Raw genomic sequence first — 14,097 nt, 5'->3', positions numbered from 1 at the left:
CGCCTGCCGCCTCAGGTCGCGCGAAAACCAATTTAAAAGCCGGCGTCGGCGATGGCACGGGTTCGAGTCCCGGTCCCGGCGCGCCGTTTTCTCGCGCGGCGGGGGTTGGTAATTGGGGCCGGGTGGGATGAGGATGGGGCGAGTGGACGGGAAGGAAGAGAGTCACTTGCAGTGCAGGTGTGAAGACGATGTTTGGTTGGCGCTTGCTGCACCTGTGCTGTCCTTGTCGGTCCTTGCCCATCCTTGTCTTGCTCACTCCAGTGCGGCCACTTCCACCCCATTCACCCCAACCCCCGCCGCCGCCGCGCCGCCGCGCCTCGCCCGGCCCGCCTACCTGTTGAAGCCTGTGGCTTGCTCGCTCGAGGTGGCGGGGATGGCGGGGGGCGCGACCGGCGGGGAGGGGGGGGGGGAGGGGGAGCGGCGATAGCCATGGCTGGAAGGTGGCGCTGCCCGGGCCGCTCCGCTCGCAAGTCGTGGACGCGCCGCCGTGCCGGCAGGACAGAGCGACAGAGAGCGTCTCGCCCGTGCCGTGCGTGTGCACTCACAGTGTGCACTCCGAGTGCAGTGGAGGCACTGAGTGGCACTCCGTGTGCAGTGAGGTGCAGTGCGGTGCAGTGTACAGTGCAGTGTAACTTCCAGTGAAGGCATGCGGCGCCGGTCGCAGCCCGCCGAGCCGCGAGTGACATGAGGGTGCGGGTGCTGAGCCAAAGGCTTTGCCAAAGGCTTTGCCTGCTGCTGGCGCTGTGCGCTGCCCTGCCTTCGCCCCTTCCCCTCGCCGCGGCCTGTGGCCCCGGCCGGGGCGCCGGGCGACGCCGAGGCCCCCGCAAGCTGACGCCCCTCGTCTTCAAGCAGCACGTGCCCAACGTGTCGGAGAACACGCTCGCCGCCAGCGGGCTGACGGAGGGACGCGTCGCGCGGGACGACAAGCACTTCCAGGACCTGGTGCCCAACTACAACCCCGACATCATCTTCAAGGACGAGGAGGGCACCGGCGCGGACAGGCTCATGACGCAGGTGAGTGCAGTGTCTGCGCGGCCACGCCGTCGACGAGGCGGTCATTCATTCGGCGGTTCAATGAGCTCCGCGTCAACAACCGCCCCCGCCGCGGCGCGCCGCCAGCAGACTGATTCCGTGAGTCGTTTTTATCGCTCTGTCTCTGTCGCCACTACACGGCACACTCCGTGAGTGCGACAGAGGCACAGTGACGAAAACGACTCTCGGAATCAGTGCGGCCGTCCGGAGGGGAGGCCCCAGCCCCGCCAGGGCGGCCAGGGCCGCGCGCACAGTTCAGTAACCCTCAGTGACAGTTGCCCGGCGTGACACTGTATGCGGTGACATTGCCCGGCCTGTGGCAGTGCCAGCGCGGCGCTTCGGCCTTTTACACCTCCAACATTTTCTCATTTATTTCGCTTTCCACCCTGAGGTACCCGTTTTTCGAGTTCTGAGCGCGGTGTGGCGTTCCCTCCCTGCAGGCGGATTCCGATCAGAACTTTATTCGCCGCTGTGTCTCGCTCGCACTCCGGGGGCGTTCCGCAGGAGAGCGCGAGAGAGACAGAGCCACGGCGTCGCACTGTTCGGAATCAGTCTCCTGACGGCCTCGGCGTTTAGTTCGAAGACTGGGAAGAGCGTGGAGAGGACCGGGTTTTTCTTGAGCAAACACCCATACTCGGAGAGCGGAGAGCGCGCGGGCCTTGTACGTTTTCTGTTTGCATTCGTCCTCGCGGGGCGGCGGGCCGGACCGGCGGGGCCCGGCCGGGGCCGCCGGGGCCACAAACACGGTTTGAAGGAATCCCTCTGGCGCGCCCGACTAGACGCGATGATGCCTGGGAGAATTTCCTCACCTGCTCGCTCGGTGCCGGGCGAAAAATGAAACCTGTGGAAATCGGTCCGCATTATTCAAATTGAAGGCGTTTTCGTGGCGTGGCGCTGGAGACCTGTTGGGCAACGCGGCGGACTCGCGTTTCGCCGCTGCGGCCGTGCGGACAGTGTGGTGGACGCCTCGGCGGCGTCGACGGTGTTTGCAGAGTGTTGATTTCAGAGCGAAGGGATTTGCATCTCATTTGGCGGACGGCGGGCGGACGCCAGGCGAGGCGGACACTGGAGGTCGACGCACGCGTCTCAAATGTCGCGTGTGACGACGCCCGCCGCCGTGTTGCGTCACAACGTCACGGCGGCCGTCACGGCGGCCCCGTCACACGCCGTGGCTTGGTCGTGGGCACTACCGGGCCTCCAAACGGAATGCAAACAAATGGTCCAAACTCCCGCCGCAGCGCGCTGCATCGTAGCGCCCGTCAAATGAGTGACAGAGAACCGTTCGTCTCCGGTTACCCCATCTTAGTATTTGTCGAGGCCCCGGCCGGCGTCAAGTTGTGTTGGCGTGGGCGGCCGGCGCGACGCTACCTGGCCTGGCCGCCCCGCAGACTGATTCCGAGAGTCGTTTTCGTCGCTGTGTCTCTCTCGCTCGCATGGGGCATCCCGTACAGGTGCGAGAGAGACAGAGCGACGAGAATGACTCTACCGGCCGCCCTGGCCGTCTCCCCGGCGGGTAGCACGGTAGAGCGGCCCCACAACATCCGCTGGTAGGCGAACCCGACACCCGCGACTGGCCGGCGGGGCCACGGCGGGGCCCTGCTCGCAGTGGCGTGGCGTGCCAGTGGCGTGCCAGTGTCGCCCAATGAGATAAGCGCAGTCCGACCCGACACGTCTGCAAACAGACTCGCCCCGTCCGCGTGTTCTTATCTCCCCTCAATAACGTGTAATTCATTTCGACCACTTGCGAGCACCGCGGCCGCCCGAATGACTCGCGCGACTGACTTCAGGAACGCACCCGAGAGGCAGAGAGCGCTGCTGCTCCGAGATCGATAGATCGAAAACGGTGTCAGAGTGTGGGTGATTGTCTGACGAATGGGGCGTGACGGCCGCGGCATTGTCGCGCTCGCTGCACCCAAGAGTCGCTTTCGTCGCTCTGTCTCTCTCGCACCTGTGCGGGACGCCCCACGAGTGCGAGGGAGACAGAGCGACGAAAACGACTCTCGGAGTCAGTCTGCAGGCCAAGCAGGCCCGGTAGCACGGGGACCGGCGTAATCAAATTATCCTATTGCTCTCCATTTTGGCCTAACAAGCCCCGTTCTGGTGGCCGCTGGGTGCGTGGCACTGCGTGGCCGGCTGGCCGGGGTGCGAGTGTCAATCACATCGGGCAGGTGACAAAAGTGACAAAGGCCGCGCATCAGCGGGGGGCATTGTAGGCCTTGTTGGCCAACACGCGGCGCGGGCGGCACGGCCAGCCATAGTACCCCGTCCAAACAAATCACCGGGAGGGAAGGGTTGTTGCGAAAACGAACCGCGGAACGGCGGCCGACACGTAAAAAAAGAATTTGTTGTGACAACGAAAATGTATGTTGATTTTGGGATAGCTAAAAAAAGTTGTTGGGCGTACTACCAATTTGTTGTCAGAACGAACATTTCGTTCTGACAACGAACTATATCGTCAGGAGTACTAAACACAATAAAAATGAATGTTTGTACTCCTAACGAATAATTTGTCGTGAGAGCAAAGTGTTCGTTCTCACAACAAATTTATAGTACGTCTAACAACTTTTTTTTTGCTATCCTAAAATCAACATACATTTTCGTTGTCACAACAAATTCTTTTTTTCCGTGGACGGCGGCCAGGGAGGCGACCTGTTGCTGCCGGCCGATTCCGAGAGTCGTTCTCGTCGCTCTGTCTCCCTCGCACTCATGGCGCGTCCCGTAGGGGTGTGAGAGAGACGGAGCGACGAAAACGACTCTCGGGATCCGTCTGCTGCAACAAGTAATGCGGCGGGCACACTGTACGCCGCCTCACTGCCGCCGCGGGGTCCCGTTGGGGCCGTAAGGGTGAGAGAGAGAGAGAGAGAGAGAGAGAGAAAGAGAGAGAGAGAGAGAGAGAGAGAGAGAGAGAGAGAGAGAGAGAGAGAGAGAGAGAGAGAGAGAGAGAGAGAGAGAGAGAGAGAGAGAGAGAGAGGCCTCGGTGCGCCGGAGGGGCCGCTCTCCGACACTCCGCCATTACAGGTGACTAAACAGGATTAAATAGACGCCATAAAACGGACCGCCTGCCCCGCCGGCGTCAAGTCTCTGGACAACGCTCTGAAAAGGGAAAGAAACGAGACAAAAACCTGCCACTTTCTAAATTTTAACTACTACTCCCTCTCTCGCTCCCGTCCCCCTCTCCCTCCCTCTCACTACGCCCGCCGTTCAAAGTTACCGCGCGTCATTGTAGAAAAATTAATTCAATTTGGTGTGGAGGATTGGTGTGAGGCGTCTTGGCTGAGGCCGGCCGGCCCACCTGCCCGTAATCCACCAATGCCGCGCTAAGGCCGCTAACGCTGCGCGGCCACGGCGGCCACGGCGGCACGGCGGCCACGGCCCCGGAGAGGAGACGGCCTCGCTGCGGCGTTGCCGCCCCGCGTATCAAATCGTTATTTCCTGCGACCCCAGCGGCCGGCCCACAGCCCAGCATGGCGAGCGCATATATATGTGGCCTCAAAATGGACGCCTCGGGACCCTCTGCTCCGAGGGACGGCCTGCTAGCCGCCACAGTGGGACGCCGTCGGCCCGCAGACTGAGAGCCGTTTTCGTCGCTCTGTCTCTCTCGCACTCATGGGGCGTCCCGTATGGGTGCGAGAGAGAGAGAGCGATGAATCAGTCTGCTGCTTGGCCCGGAGCCTCGCGGGGTACCGCCACGCCGTAGTGCCCTGCACGGGCCTACACTGGAGGGAGTACCCGCCACTACCGCCGGCCGGGGAGTCGTTTGAGGCGGCGGGGCTTATCAGATGTCGATTATTGACCCTGGCCCGAACATAATGGTACAAGATAAGTCCATTTACGAATAAAATATGATGAAGCCGCCCAAGGTTTTCAAGGTTTTCGGGTTGGGCGGTAGACCGCGTTGCCGCCCCGCCCTGGCCGCGTGCGGGGGTGCGGCGGGCCGATATCGGCGCCTTTTGCACGCCGTGGAGTCACTGGAGTCTCTGGAGCCGCTGTAGTCAGTCTCTCCGCGCTGCCGTGTGGCCTGGCCATAGGCCTGGCCGGGCAGTGTGTTGATTAATGTACAGGAACCCGCTGGACAAGTGGCACTCCAGAGCCGTGTTGACGCCTCCGTGCACCTGGGGGCGACCTGGGGGCCTGGGAGAGGCCGGGCTGCCTGCCCGTTGAAGCAAGGGTTGTCGACCACACAAAGCACCAGCTACTTTTCCCCCCTTTCTTCATCTTTCTTTATTTTTAGAATCGAGACAAATCTCTCGTGTGTGTGTGCGTGCGTGTGTGTGCGTATGTGTGTGTAATCGCGCGGGGCCCTTACACGGCCGTGTGATGTACTGGTTTCACATTCCTTAAAAGGGGCTCACCTGCAAAAAGGCGAGTCTGTCTGTCAAAACAGAAACAGGGGGGAAAAAGAGCGAGTGGCTCCATAAACTTGATGCTACATCATTAATCCCTTTTTATTTTGGCTCGCAATGATAATTATCGCGTGCAGTATATGGACTGGCCCCCGTTTACGGCCCGGCCACATTGTTGTGGATGCGGCCGCTCGTCGCGGTCACGGCTGGGCTGCGGGTTCGATCCCCGCCCGCGCGCCGCCATTTTCTTTTTTCTCCGCTCTGAAAATCCAAAGGTCAGACTCATCGCCACTCCAGAGGTGAGGCGAAAAGTCATGCGAATTTTTGGTCGAACCTGAAAGACCCACCAAAATTCAGTCAGACCAAGTCTTACCGCGCAGTTGGTCAGTCAAAATGGTCTGCTGGGACCATTATTTTGCAGTCAAGATTTTGGTGAGTCTTTTCTGACCAAAAGTTGGAAATACAAGTCACCTGCCATGTTTTGACGCTTAGTGTTTCCGTTCAATTTTCAATTATTTTCCCGAGGGTTTTTCCCTGTTTTTTTGTTGTTTTTGTTGTCACCCGTGTGTCAGCTTGTGTATGTTCGTGGGCGATCCTCTGGGCTGCCGATCGGGGCTGTCGTCGGATCCGGCTTCAGTCTTCGGGCTCCAGAGGCGATGTCAATACGGTTCGATCTCCGCGTGCGCCGCCGCGCCGCTACCGCCGTGACGGGCGGCTTTGTCTCCTTTTTATTCCACGATAAGACTCATTGAAGTGTTGAGGTGACGGCACGCCCCGTGCACGGGCCGTTCGAGTGGTCGCACCTCGTCGCCCCTTGTCCGACAGCCGGAACACCTAATCGGGCTGAAAGGGGAAAGGTGTAAAGGGGGAGGGGGGAGCGAGGGGGAGGGGGCAAAGAGGGGGACAGGCTCAACAGGGACTAATGTGACACTAATGTGGGGCTCATCCCGACCGCCGGAATCACGCCGGGACGATAAGGACGAGCAGGGAGACGAACACGGCGCAGCGCGCAGCAGGTCGTCGCTCCGTCTCTCTCGCACTCGTGGGCCGTCCCGCCCGTCCCGCCGGGGTGCGAGAGAGACGGGGCGACTTGCTTCGCCGGTGGCGGCCGCCGCGCGCGTCCGCGGCAGCCAGGTGGATACGCTTTCGGGTCGCTTGAAGAAGTTCCGGGTGCTTTTATGACTATTCGCCCCTTGCCGAGCGCACCCCGCCCCGCCCCGCCTCGCCACAGCTCGCCCCACCCCGCCCCGCCCCGCCCCACCCCACCCCACCCCACCCCACCCCACCCCGCCCCACCCCACCCCACCTCACCCCGCCCCGCCCCGCCCCGCGTCCTTCCCACGGCCCAGGGCGCAGAGCACCCAGGATGCGCAGGACAAGGACAGTTCACTTTTATTGTTTCACTGCCCTCTGACTCCGATAGTCCCCGTGCTAGACAAAGGCAAGGACAACAAAGCGTGCGGCGTGCCGGTGGCAGGCTTCGAGGCCCCGAGGCCCCGACACTCGAAATGAAGTTCGCACTTGCGCGCGGCGCCTGGCGAAAAGCAAAAAACTGTGAAGCCCAGCAGAGTCGTTTTCCGTCGCTCTGCCTCTCTCGCACTCGGGGTCGTCCCGTGTAGTTGCGAGAGAGGGACAGAGCGACGAAAACGACTGCTCTCGGAATCAGTCTGCTGCGTGGCGGTGGCGCCTCGGTTTATGCTTTTCACACTTGCACCTTTCCTCCGCCAGGATGCTTGCCTCTTCCTCTTTCCGCGTTTCCGCCGCTTGTCATCCAGTGTGCCGTCATCCGTCCGCAGGCGGCGGTCAGATCCGACCCCCTCCCCCTTTTCCGTTTGCTGTGACAAGAATGTGAGACGAATCGTGTGGGCCAGCATCTGTGTTTGTTGGGGTACAAGACACGAGCTACCTTGCTAGGTGTGTCTACCTGGCCGCGCTGGTCTCGCTGGCCGCCGCCACGGGGGGCCTCTGTGTGACGCTCGTCCCGGAGAGCAGCGCGTCGTGGCGGCGTGTCCCCCGGGACCGTGGCGGTCGGGCCAGCGCGCCCGCTTCCCAGAAATTCACCAAATTTTGACTAGGAAATCAGTTCCGGTGCCGTGGCCGGCCGGCCGGGCACCGTAGGACACCGTAGGGCACCGGGGCGACATAAAAGTGGCTAAAAAACCGTGCGCCGTGTCGAGTGCCTTTTCATCGGGGTGGTGTGGTGTGTCATCGGGGTGCTCCCACCGCGTTGCGAGCGGGCCGAGCGTCGTCGTCATCCTCGTCGTCGTGGTGGTGCTCATACGAGGCGGTGTGGCGTCGGCCAGCACACTGTGGGAATGGCTCGGCCGCAGACTGATTCTAAAAATCGTTCCCGTCGCTCCGTCTCGCTCGCACCCATACGGGACGTCCCATGAGTGCGAGAGAGACAGAGCGACGAAAACGACTCTCGAAATCAGTATCTGCTGGAGGCCTTCGGGCGGCTGGCCGAGTCGGCTGGCTCTTCGGCTTCGGCGTGTTCTTCCATATCGCCCAGAGCAAACATTTAGTCATGTGTGGAGCACAGTCTCATTCCGAAACGGGGCTTCGTCGCCGCGTCTCTCTCCCACTCATGGGCCGACCCGCATAGGCGCGAGAGAGACAGAGCGACGAGGCATCGCCTCGGAACCAACGTGCGGAGTGTTGTGACGGCCCGGGCGTCCCGCAGCTCGTGGTGCAGTTCGTGGAGGCCCCGCTCGCGCACGCCGGGCAAGGCGGGGGTGGGGCGTGGCGGCAGGTGCCTGGGTCACGGTCACTGAGGTGAGTAACCCAACGGCCCGGTGACTGACAGCGCTGTCTGACAGCAGGACACCGAGGGCAGGGCTCGCCGAGGGCAAAGCTCCCTCTGGCTCTGGCCTCTGGGGCAGCCCCAGCACCGGCTGGGGCAGAGGGCGCAAGGTGGCGTGGCCGCAGCACTGCTGCTGCAACTGCACTACAAACACCCGGATAGGCAGCCCGCTGCGCACCGGAGTCTTCGCGCTGCCTACGCGCCGGGCTGACGCACAGTGGGCCAGAAGACCGGTGGCGGCAGCCAAAACTCTAGACGCGTTTTGAGCTCCAGAGTCACTAAACAGGCCTCGAACCGAACGTGTGACCCCATCAATGGATTCCTCGTTCTGAGAGCTATCTATTGGTGGGGTCACACGTTCGGTTCGAGTCCCATTTAGCGACTCAGGAGCCCAAAACACGTCTAAGAGTTTTGGCCGCCGCCACCGGTCTTTTGCCCACTGTGTGACGGCGTGCCAGCCACCTGTTTGCAAAGGATCGCCTCTCTCTGTCGCACTCATGGGGCATTCCGTAGGGGTGCGAGAGAGACAGAGCGACGACGATCCTTCGGCATCAGCCTGCAGCTCGACGTGTCGACGCCCTGGCGTGCCCTGCCTCCGGGTCGTGCAGGTCGTGCAACATCGCCTCCAACATCGCGCTAAAGAGCCACGAAGAGCCCCCCGACATGGCAACCCAGCGGGCTGGCGCCTGGAGCCTGGAAGACTGCGGCACTCGGCAACAGCGCCTGGCCCCCGCCGCAGCAAAGCCCTTCCAGCAAAGCCCTTCCAGGGCCTGCCTACTTTCCCTGGGCCCCGACGCGCCGAGCGAAGCAGTGCTCGGCCAAATTTGACGTGAAGCCGGCCGACCCGCGCGCTCCCTGGGTTTGTTTAGTGCTGGAATGTGCCTGGAGACTCCAGGCGGCTGCAGGCGACGGTGGCTCCAGGCCCGCTATGTGGGATGCTGCGCCGCGCCCCCACGCCCCCCGGACGGCCTGCGCCCCGCCACCGCCCCGCCGTCGCGCCGCCATGCTGCCGGCCGCCATGTTGCCTCGCTGCGCCGGGCCGCGCCGGGCCCACACTCTACACGGCGTCGCGTCGCGTCGCGGCGGACACCTCGCGCGGAGAGAAAGCGCGCGTCTGCTTCGAGCTGCCAGCTACCAGCTCCGAGCGCTGACAACGAAAACAGAAAAGCGTTTCTAGCTCGCCGCACAGTGGGCCAGAAAACCGGAGGAGGCGGACAAAACTCTAGACGCGTTTTGAGCTCCAGAGTCTCTAAATGGGACTAGAACCGAGTGTGTGACCCCATACCAATGGATTGCTCTCCGAACGAGGAATCAATTGGTGGGGTCACACGTTCGGTTTGAGTCCTGTTTAGCTACTCTGGAGCTCAAAACGCGTCTAGAGTTTTGTCCGCCTCCACCGGTCTTCTGGCCCATTGTGCGCCGCCTTCCCGAACCGACCAGCGCTTCCCTCGCTCTGTCTCACTCGCACTCGTGAGGCGCCCCGTGTGGGCGCGAGAGAGACAGAGCGACGGCGGAATCGAGCCTCTCTTGCATCCGGTGGCGCGGAATGCGAGACGAGACGGCGACTTTGACGCGCGCGGGGTGCGATGGGCGGCGATAGGGCGGCGGCGAGGCAAGACAGTGAGCAGCGCGTTTTACTTTTCCTTGTTGCTGCTTTGTTGTTGTTGTTGTTGTTGATGTTGATGTTTTGCAGCGCGTGACGTCCGTCCGCGCGATACGGAGTCCGGGATCGGGTTTCCTCGCCTTCAGCGCCTCCTGCAAGCCAGCTAGCTTCCTGCTGCCTGCCGCTGCCTGTTCGATGACCGCGGACAGGTGCCGGGCCGGGGCGGGGCGGGCCGGGCCGGGCCGGGGCGGGGCGGCCGACCGGTGTCGTGCACGGCGCTCCGCGGCTGCAGCTCGAGCAGCGCTAAAACGTTGCCTGGAATGGGGCGGGGAAACGTGAAACAAAAACGAGAGAGAAAAAAATAATTATTGGAGTGAATCTGCGGCGTCCGCCTCTTTTCCGCTTGGCCCGGGCGGCGGTCCGGCAGCCCTACACGCTACACTGTAACCGATCCCTGCACATCCTGCTGGGCCCCATGTATCCTGTGGACTCCACCGGGGTGCCGTGGGCGCTCCGGCGCTGCGACCAGTGTAGGCACCTCGACGACGGTGTGGGCACCTCGACGACGACGGTGTGGGCACCTCGACGACGACGGTGTGGGCACCTCGACGACGACGGTGTGGGCACCTCGACGACGACGGTGTGGGCACCTCGACGACGACGGTGTGGGCACCTCGACGACGACGGTGTGGGCACCTCGACGACGACGGTGTGGGCACCTCGACGACGACGGTGTGGGCACCTCGACGACGACGGTGTGGGCACCTCGACGACGACGGTGTGGGCACCTCGACGACGACGGTGTGGGCACCTCGACGACGACGGTGTGGGCACCTCGACGACGGTGTGGGCACCTCGACGACGACGGTGTGGGCACCTCGACGAGACGTGTGGGCACCTCGACGACGACGGTGTGGGCACCTTGACGACGACGGTGTGGGCACCTCGATGACGACGGTGTGGGCACCTTGACGAGACGGTTGGCATGTTGGACCGGGCGGTACACAGACACCTCGACGAGGACGGTGTGGGCACCTCGACGACGGTGTGGGCACCTCGACGGCGGTGTGGGCACCTCGACGACGACGGTGTGGGCACCTCGACGAGGACGGTGTGGGCACCTCGACGACGACGGTGTGGGCACCTCGACGACGACGGTGTGGGCACCTCGATGACGACGGTGTGGGCACCTTGACGACGACGGTGTGGGCCTCGACGACGACGGTGTGGGCACCTCGACGAGACGGTGTGGGCCTCGACGACGAGTGTGGGCACCTCGACGACGACGGGTGGGGCCTCCGACGTGTGACACCTCGCACACGTGTGGGCCTCGCGTGACCCCGCAAAACCGAAACACTAAACGCACCGCAACATGCACTCGGCCGTCGCAGCGCGGGTTCGTACTGTGTAGTATCATCGGCTGGGAATAATGTAAAAGTGAGTGCGCCTTTAAAACGAAATTACATGTTGGCCGGGACCGTAACAACAAAAAACCAACAAGCTTCTGCTGCGCGCCTTCTTTCTTACTTTATTTGTTCTTTCAATTTTTGGGGGGGCTTTTATTTCCCCGCGCTGTTTGCCTCCCGGGTGCATGTCGTGTGGTATACTGCGGCGGCGGTGTCCGTCCGCCCGGGCCGTCTGAGAGTGTGGAGTGCGTATGGATGTGCGTGTGTCTGTGTGTGTGTGTGTGTGTGTGTGTCAGTGTGTGTGGGTGTGGGCCGTCCTCGTTAGTCACACCTCGCATCACGTGCTCGCGGCTCTCCGTTGATCCCATCGCTAAATGACTGTCGAACGCCGTGCCGATGCGCCCGTTTTGTCAGTTTAGTGCGTCATCGATTGTTTTTATCATCGATTGACCCAGTCACGCTCTTAGTCCGTGGCGACCCTGCCATGGCCTGCTCGTGCTGGTGGTGCCGGGTCGCGGCCTTCGCAAAGTGTAAACCGCGCGCGCGAACTCCACCTGGGCGTCGTCTTCGGCCGCCGCGCGCCGCTCGGTTTGTCGGGTCTTTTGTAAACCTGGGGGACATTCCTGGTCGGCCGCCCCCCTCCCCGCCCCCCCCCCCCCCCCCCCCCCGCCCCTCCCCGCCCCCTTCCCCAGGGAGCGATACGAAGGCGAGTCCCGGACCGGCGGCCGGAGGACCGGAGTCCCGGAGGTGGTCACCGTGATGTATCTCGGCCCGGACAAAAAGTGGCATAATGACCAGTCCCTGTTGTCACTACAGCTCCCGCCCATATCCAATTAAAATAATTTAATGGCGTGCGGTGCGTGCCTGCTTCGCCCGCTTTGCTTTGTGGCCGCGCGGCGTGTTGTGGTGTAGTGGTCAGACTGCTGTGTGGAGTGGACCACCTCAAGGTGCCTGCCTGCCGCGCCACCCGATTTTTACCTTTTTATTTCGAACGCGAGGCGTTTGCTTTTTGTCATGTTGTTGCTGTTTGTTTTTGTTTTTATTTTTCGCGCGGACTGCAGACTATGCACCTCGCCGTCGTGGCGTACCGTCGCCGTGCTGCCCACTCCTTTTTACGGAGCGCTCGGCTCTTCTCTCATTAGCAGAAAGGCGCCGGCCGAGCGGAGCAGAGCGGAGTCAAGTGGGGCCGAGTGGCCGAGTGGGTGTAAACAGGTAGTTCAAACTTCCGCCGCTTCCTGTCCGTCGCTTCCCAGAGGGACGGCGGCGCGGAGGGCCTGGGAGGGCCGACTCAAGGGCAGTGTTCACACCCGACACACTTCCAGGAGGCTCGGTTTCACGTCCGCAACGCGTTTACAGGTACAACAACAATAATAATAACAACAACAACAGCAACAACAACAACAATAATACTAATAAAAATGGAAAATAATTTTTGATTTTCGTTTTTGAATGTTGCCGTTCTGCGGCCGCGCCCCGAAGTTGATGGGTGTGCCAATAACGCGCGTGGCCCCGCGGCAACGCCTAACGTTACCAACGTTACGGGCCGAAATAAATATATGATTGCCCGGCGCGCAATGGCAATGGCCGCTCCGTTTTGCCATTTTATTTTTATCTCGTCCGGACGCCCCGCCCCGCCGGCCCCGCCCCGACTCCATGCTCGTGATGTGTTATCCCGGCGGTGCATATTTCGCATTTCTCGCATTCTGCAGGACGTATTTGCTGGCTGGCTGGCTCGCCGGCGGCAGAGCTCTGCCGATCCGAGCACCGCGCCACCGCGCCGAGGGGCATAGCATGCGAGGTGGTGGTGGCGGGGCGGGGCATGTACACTGCCAAGCCGCGGCGGCGGCACCGCCAGCCTCGTCGCTCTGTCTCTCTCGCGCCTCCACGGGGCGCCCCGTCGGAGTGCGACAGAGACAGCGACGGAATCGCTCGGCGGCACACTGTGCAGGCACCGCGCCGAGGCGGCGGGGAATTCAAAATGGCAGGGAAACTGCGCGACAACGCGACAGCGAACCGGGAATGCGCCGATGTCGCCGTGACTCTCTCTCTCTCTCTCTCTCTCTCTCTCTCTCTCTCTCTCTCTCTCTCTCTCTCTCTCCTCTCTCTCTCTCTCTCTCTCTCTCTCTCTCTCTCTCTCTCTCTCTCTCTCTCTCTCTCCCCCTCTGTGTGTGTGAGAGAGATTGAGGTGGTCGTTTTGCAGTGGATGAAAAATTGCTGAAAACCAAGTTCCTCCCGGACTGGTTTGTGGTGGCTCTGCTGCGGTCATGCGGGTTGCGTTTCCTCTGTTCTTACTGTACCGTGCCTGACCGAAGGATTATATGGGGTCGTACGGGCGGGGCGGGGCGGGGCCGCGAACAATGCTTGACCATTGTCCCGTGTGTGATACCCGAGCCGCCGCCGCCGCCGCGCTACCGCCACCATGACCGCCACCAACAAGTACCACTCCGAGGTGTCACTCGCTGACGTCATCGCGCGCCGGGCCGCCGGCCGGGCCGTGACGAGCTGGACCTCCCCGTCGTGAAAACGCTCTGGCTCGCTTTGGCTGGCTCATTGAGTGGCTCATTGCACATGCAGACCTGTAAATCAGCCGCGAGTGTTGCGGCGACAATGCAGCGCCTTTGCAGCGCACAGTCTGTCAGCACACTGCCAGCGCACAGGGCCGCGACACAACGCGGACTAACAACGCGTGACAAAGAGGCTGCCTGCTACCAGCAGGCTGAGCAGTGGCCGCACCTGTGCGCCCAGTCAGCCCCGCCACCGGCACTGATTAGTTTGGGATCCAGCACGGGGGGGAGAGGGAGAGAGAGAGGAGAGAAGAGAGAGAGAGAGGAGAGAGAGAAGAGAGAGAGAGAGAGAGAGAGAGAGAGAGAGGGGGGGGAGGAATGGAAAACTTGGGAAAGTGCTGCTTGT

The 14,097-nt window shown here is 62.1% G+C and overlaps 1 protein-coding gene across 1 annotated transcript in view; it reads left to right on the top strand.

The window, feature by feature from the left end:
- The first annotated feature begins 464 nt into the window (after window positions 1-464).
- The window catches only part of LOC117650041 (desert hedgehog protein), a 27,578-nt gene continuing 13,945 nt past the window's right edge, over window positions 465-14,097 (top strand). Inside the window, exon 1 of the mRNA XM_034393303.1 lies at window positions 465-1,014. Coding sequence (XP_034249194.1) covers window positions 685-1,014 — 330 coding nt within the window. The 5' untranslated portion in view covers window positions 465-684. The remainder of the gene's footprint in view (window positions 1,015-14,097) is intronic.

This window comes from Thrips palmi, unplaced genomic scaffold (genome assembly GCF_012932325.1).
Source record: "Thrips palmi isolate BJ-2018 unplaced genomic scaffold, TpBJ-2018v1 HiC_scaffold_4, whole genome shotgun sequence".
In the NCBI taxonomy this organism is placed as follows: Eukaryota; Metazoa; Arthropoda; class Insecta; order Thysanoptera; family Thripidae; genus Thrips; species Thrips palmi.
The sequence above is the reverse complement of the archived record's forward strand: the minus strand, read 5'-3'. Positions and strand labels throughout refer to the sequence as shown.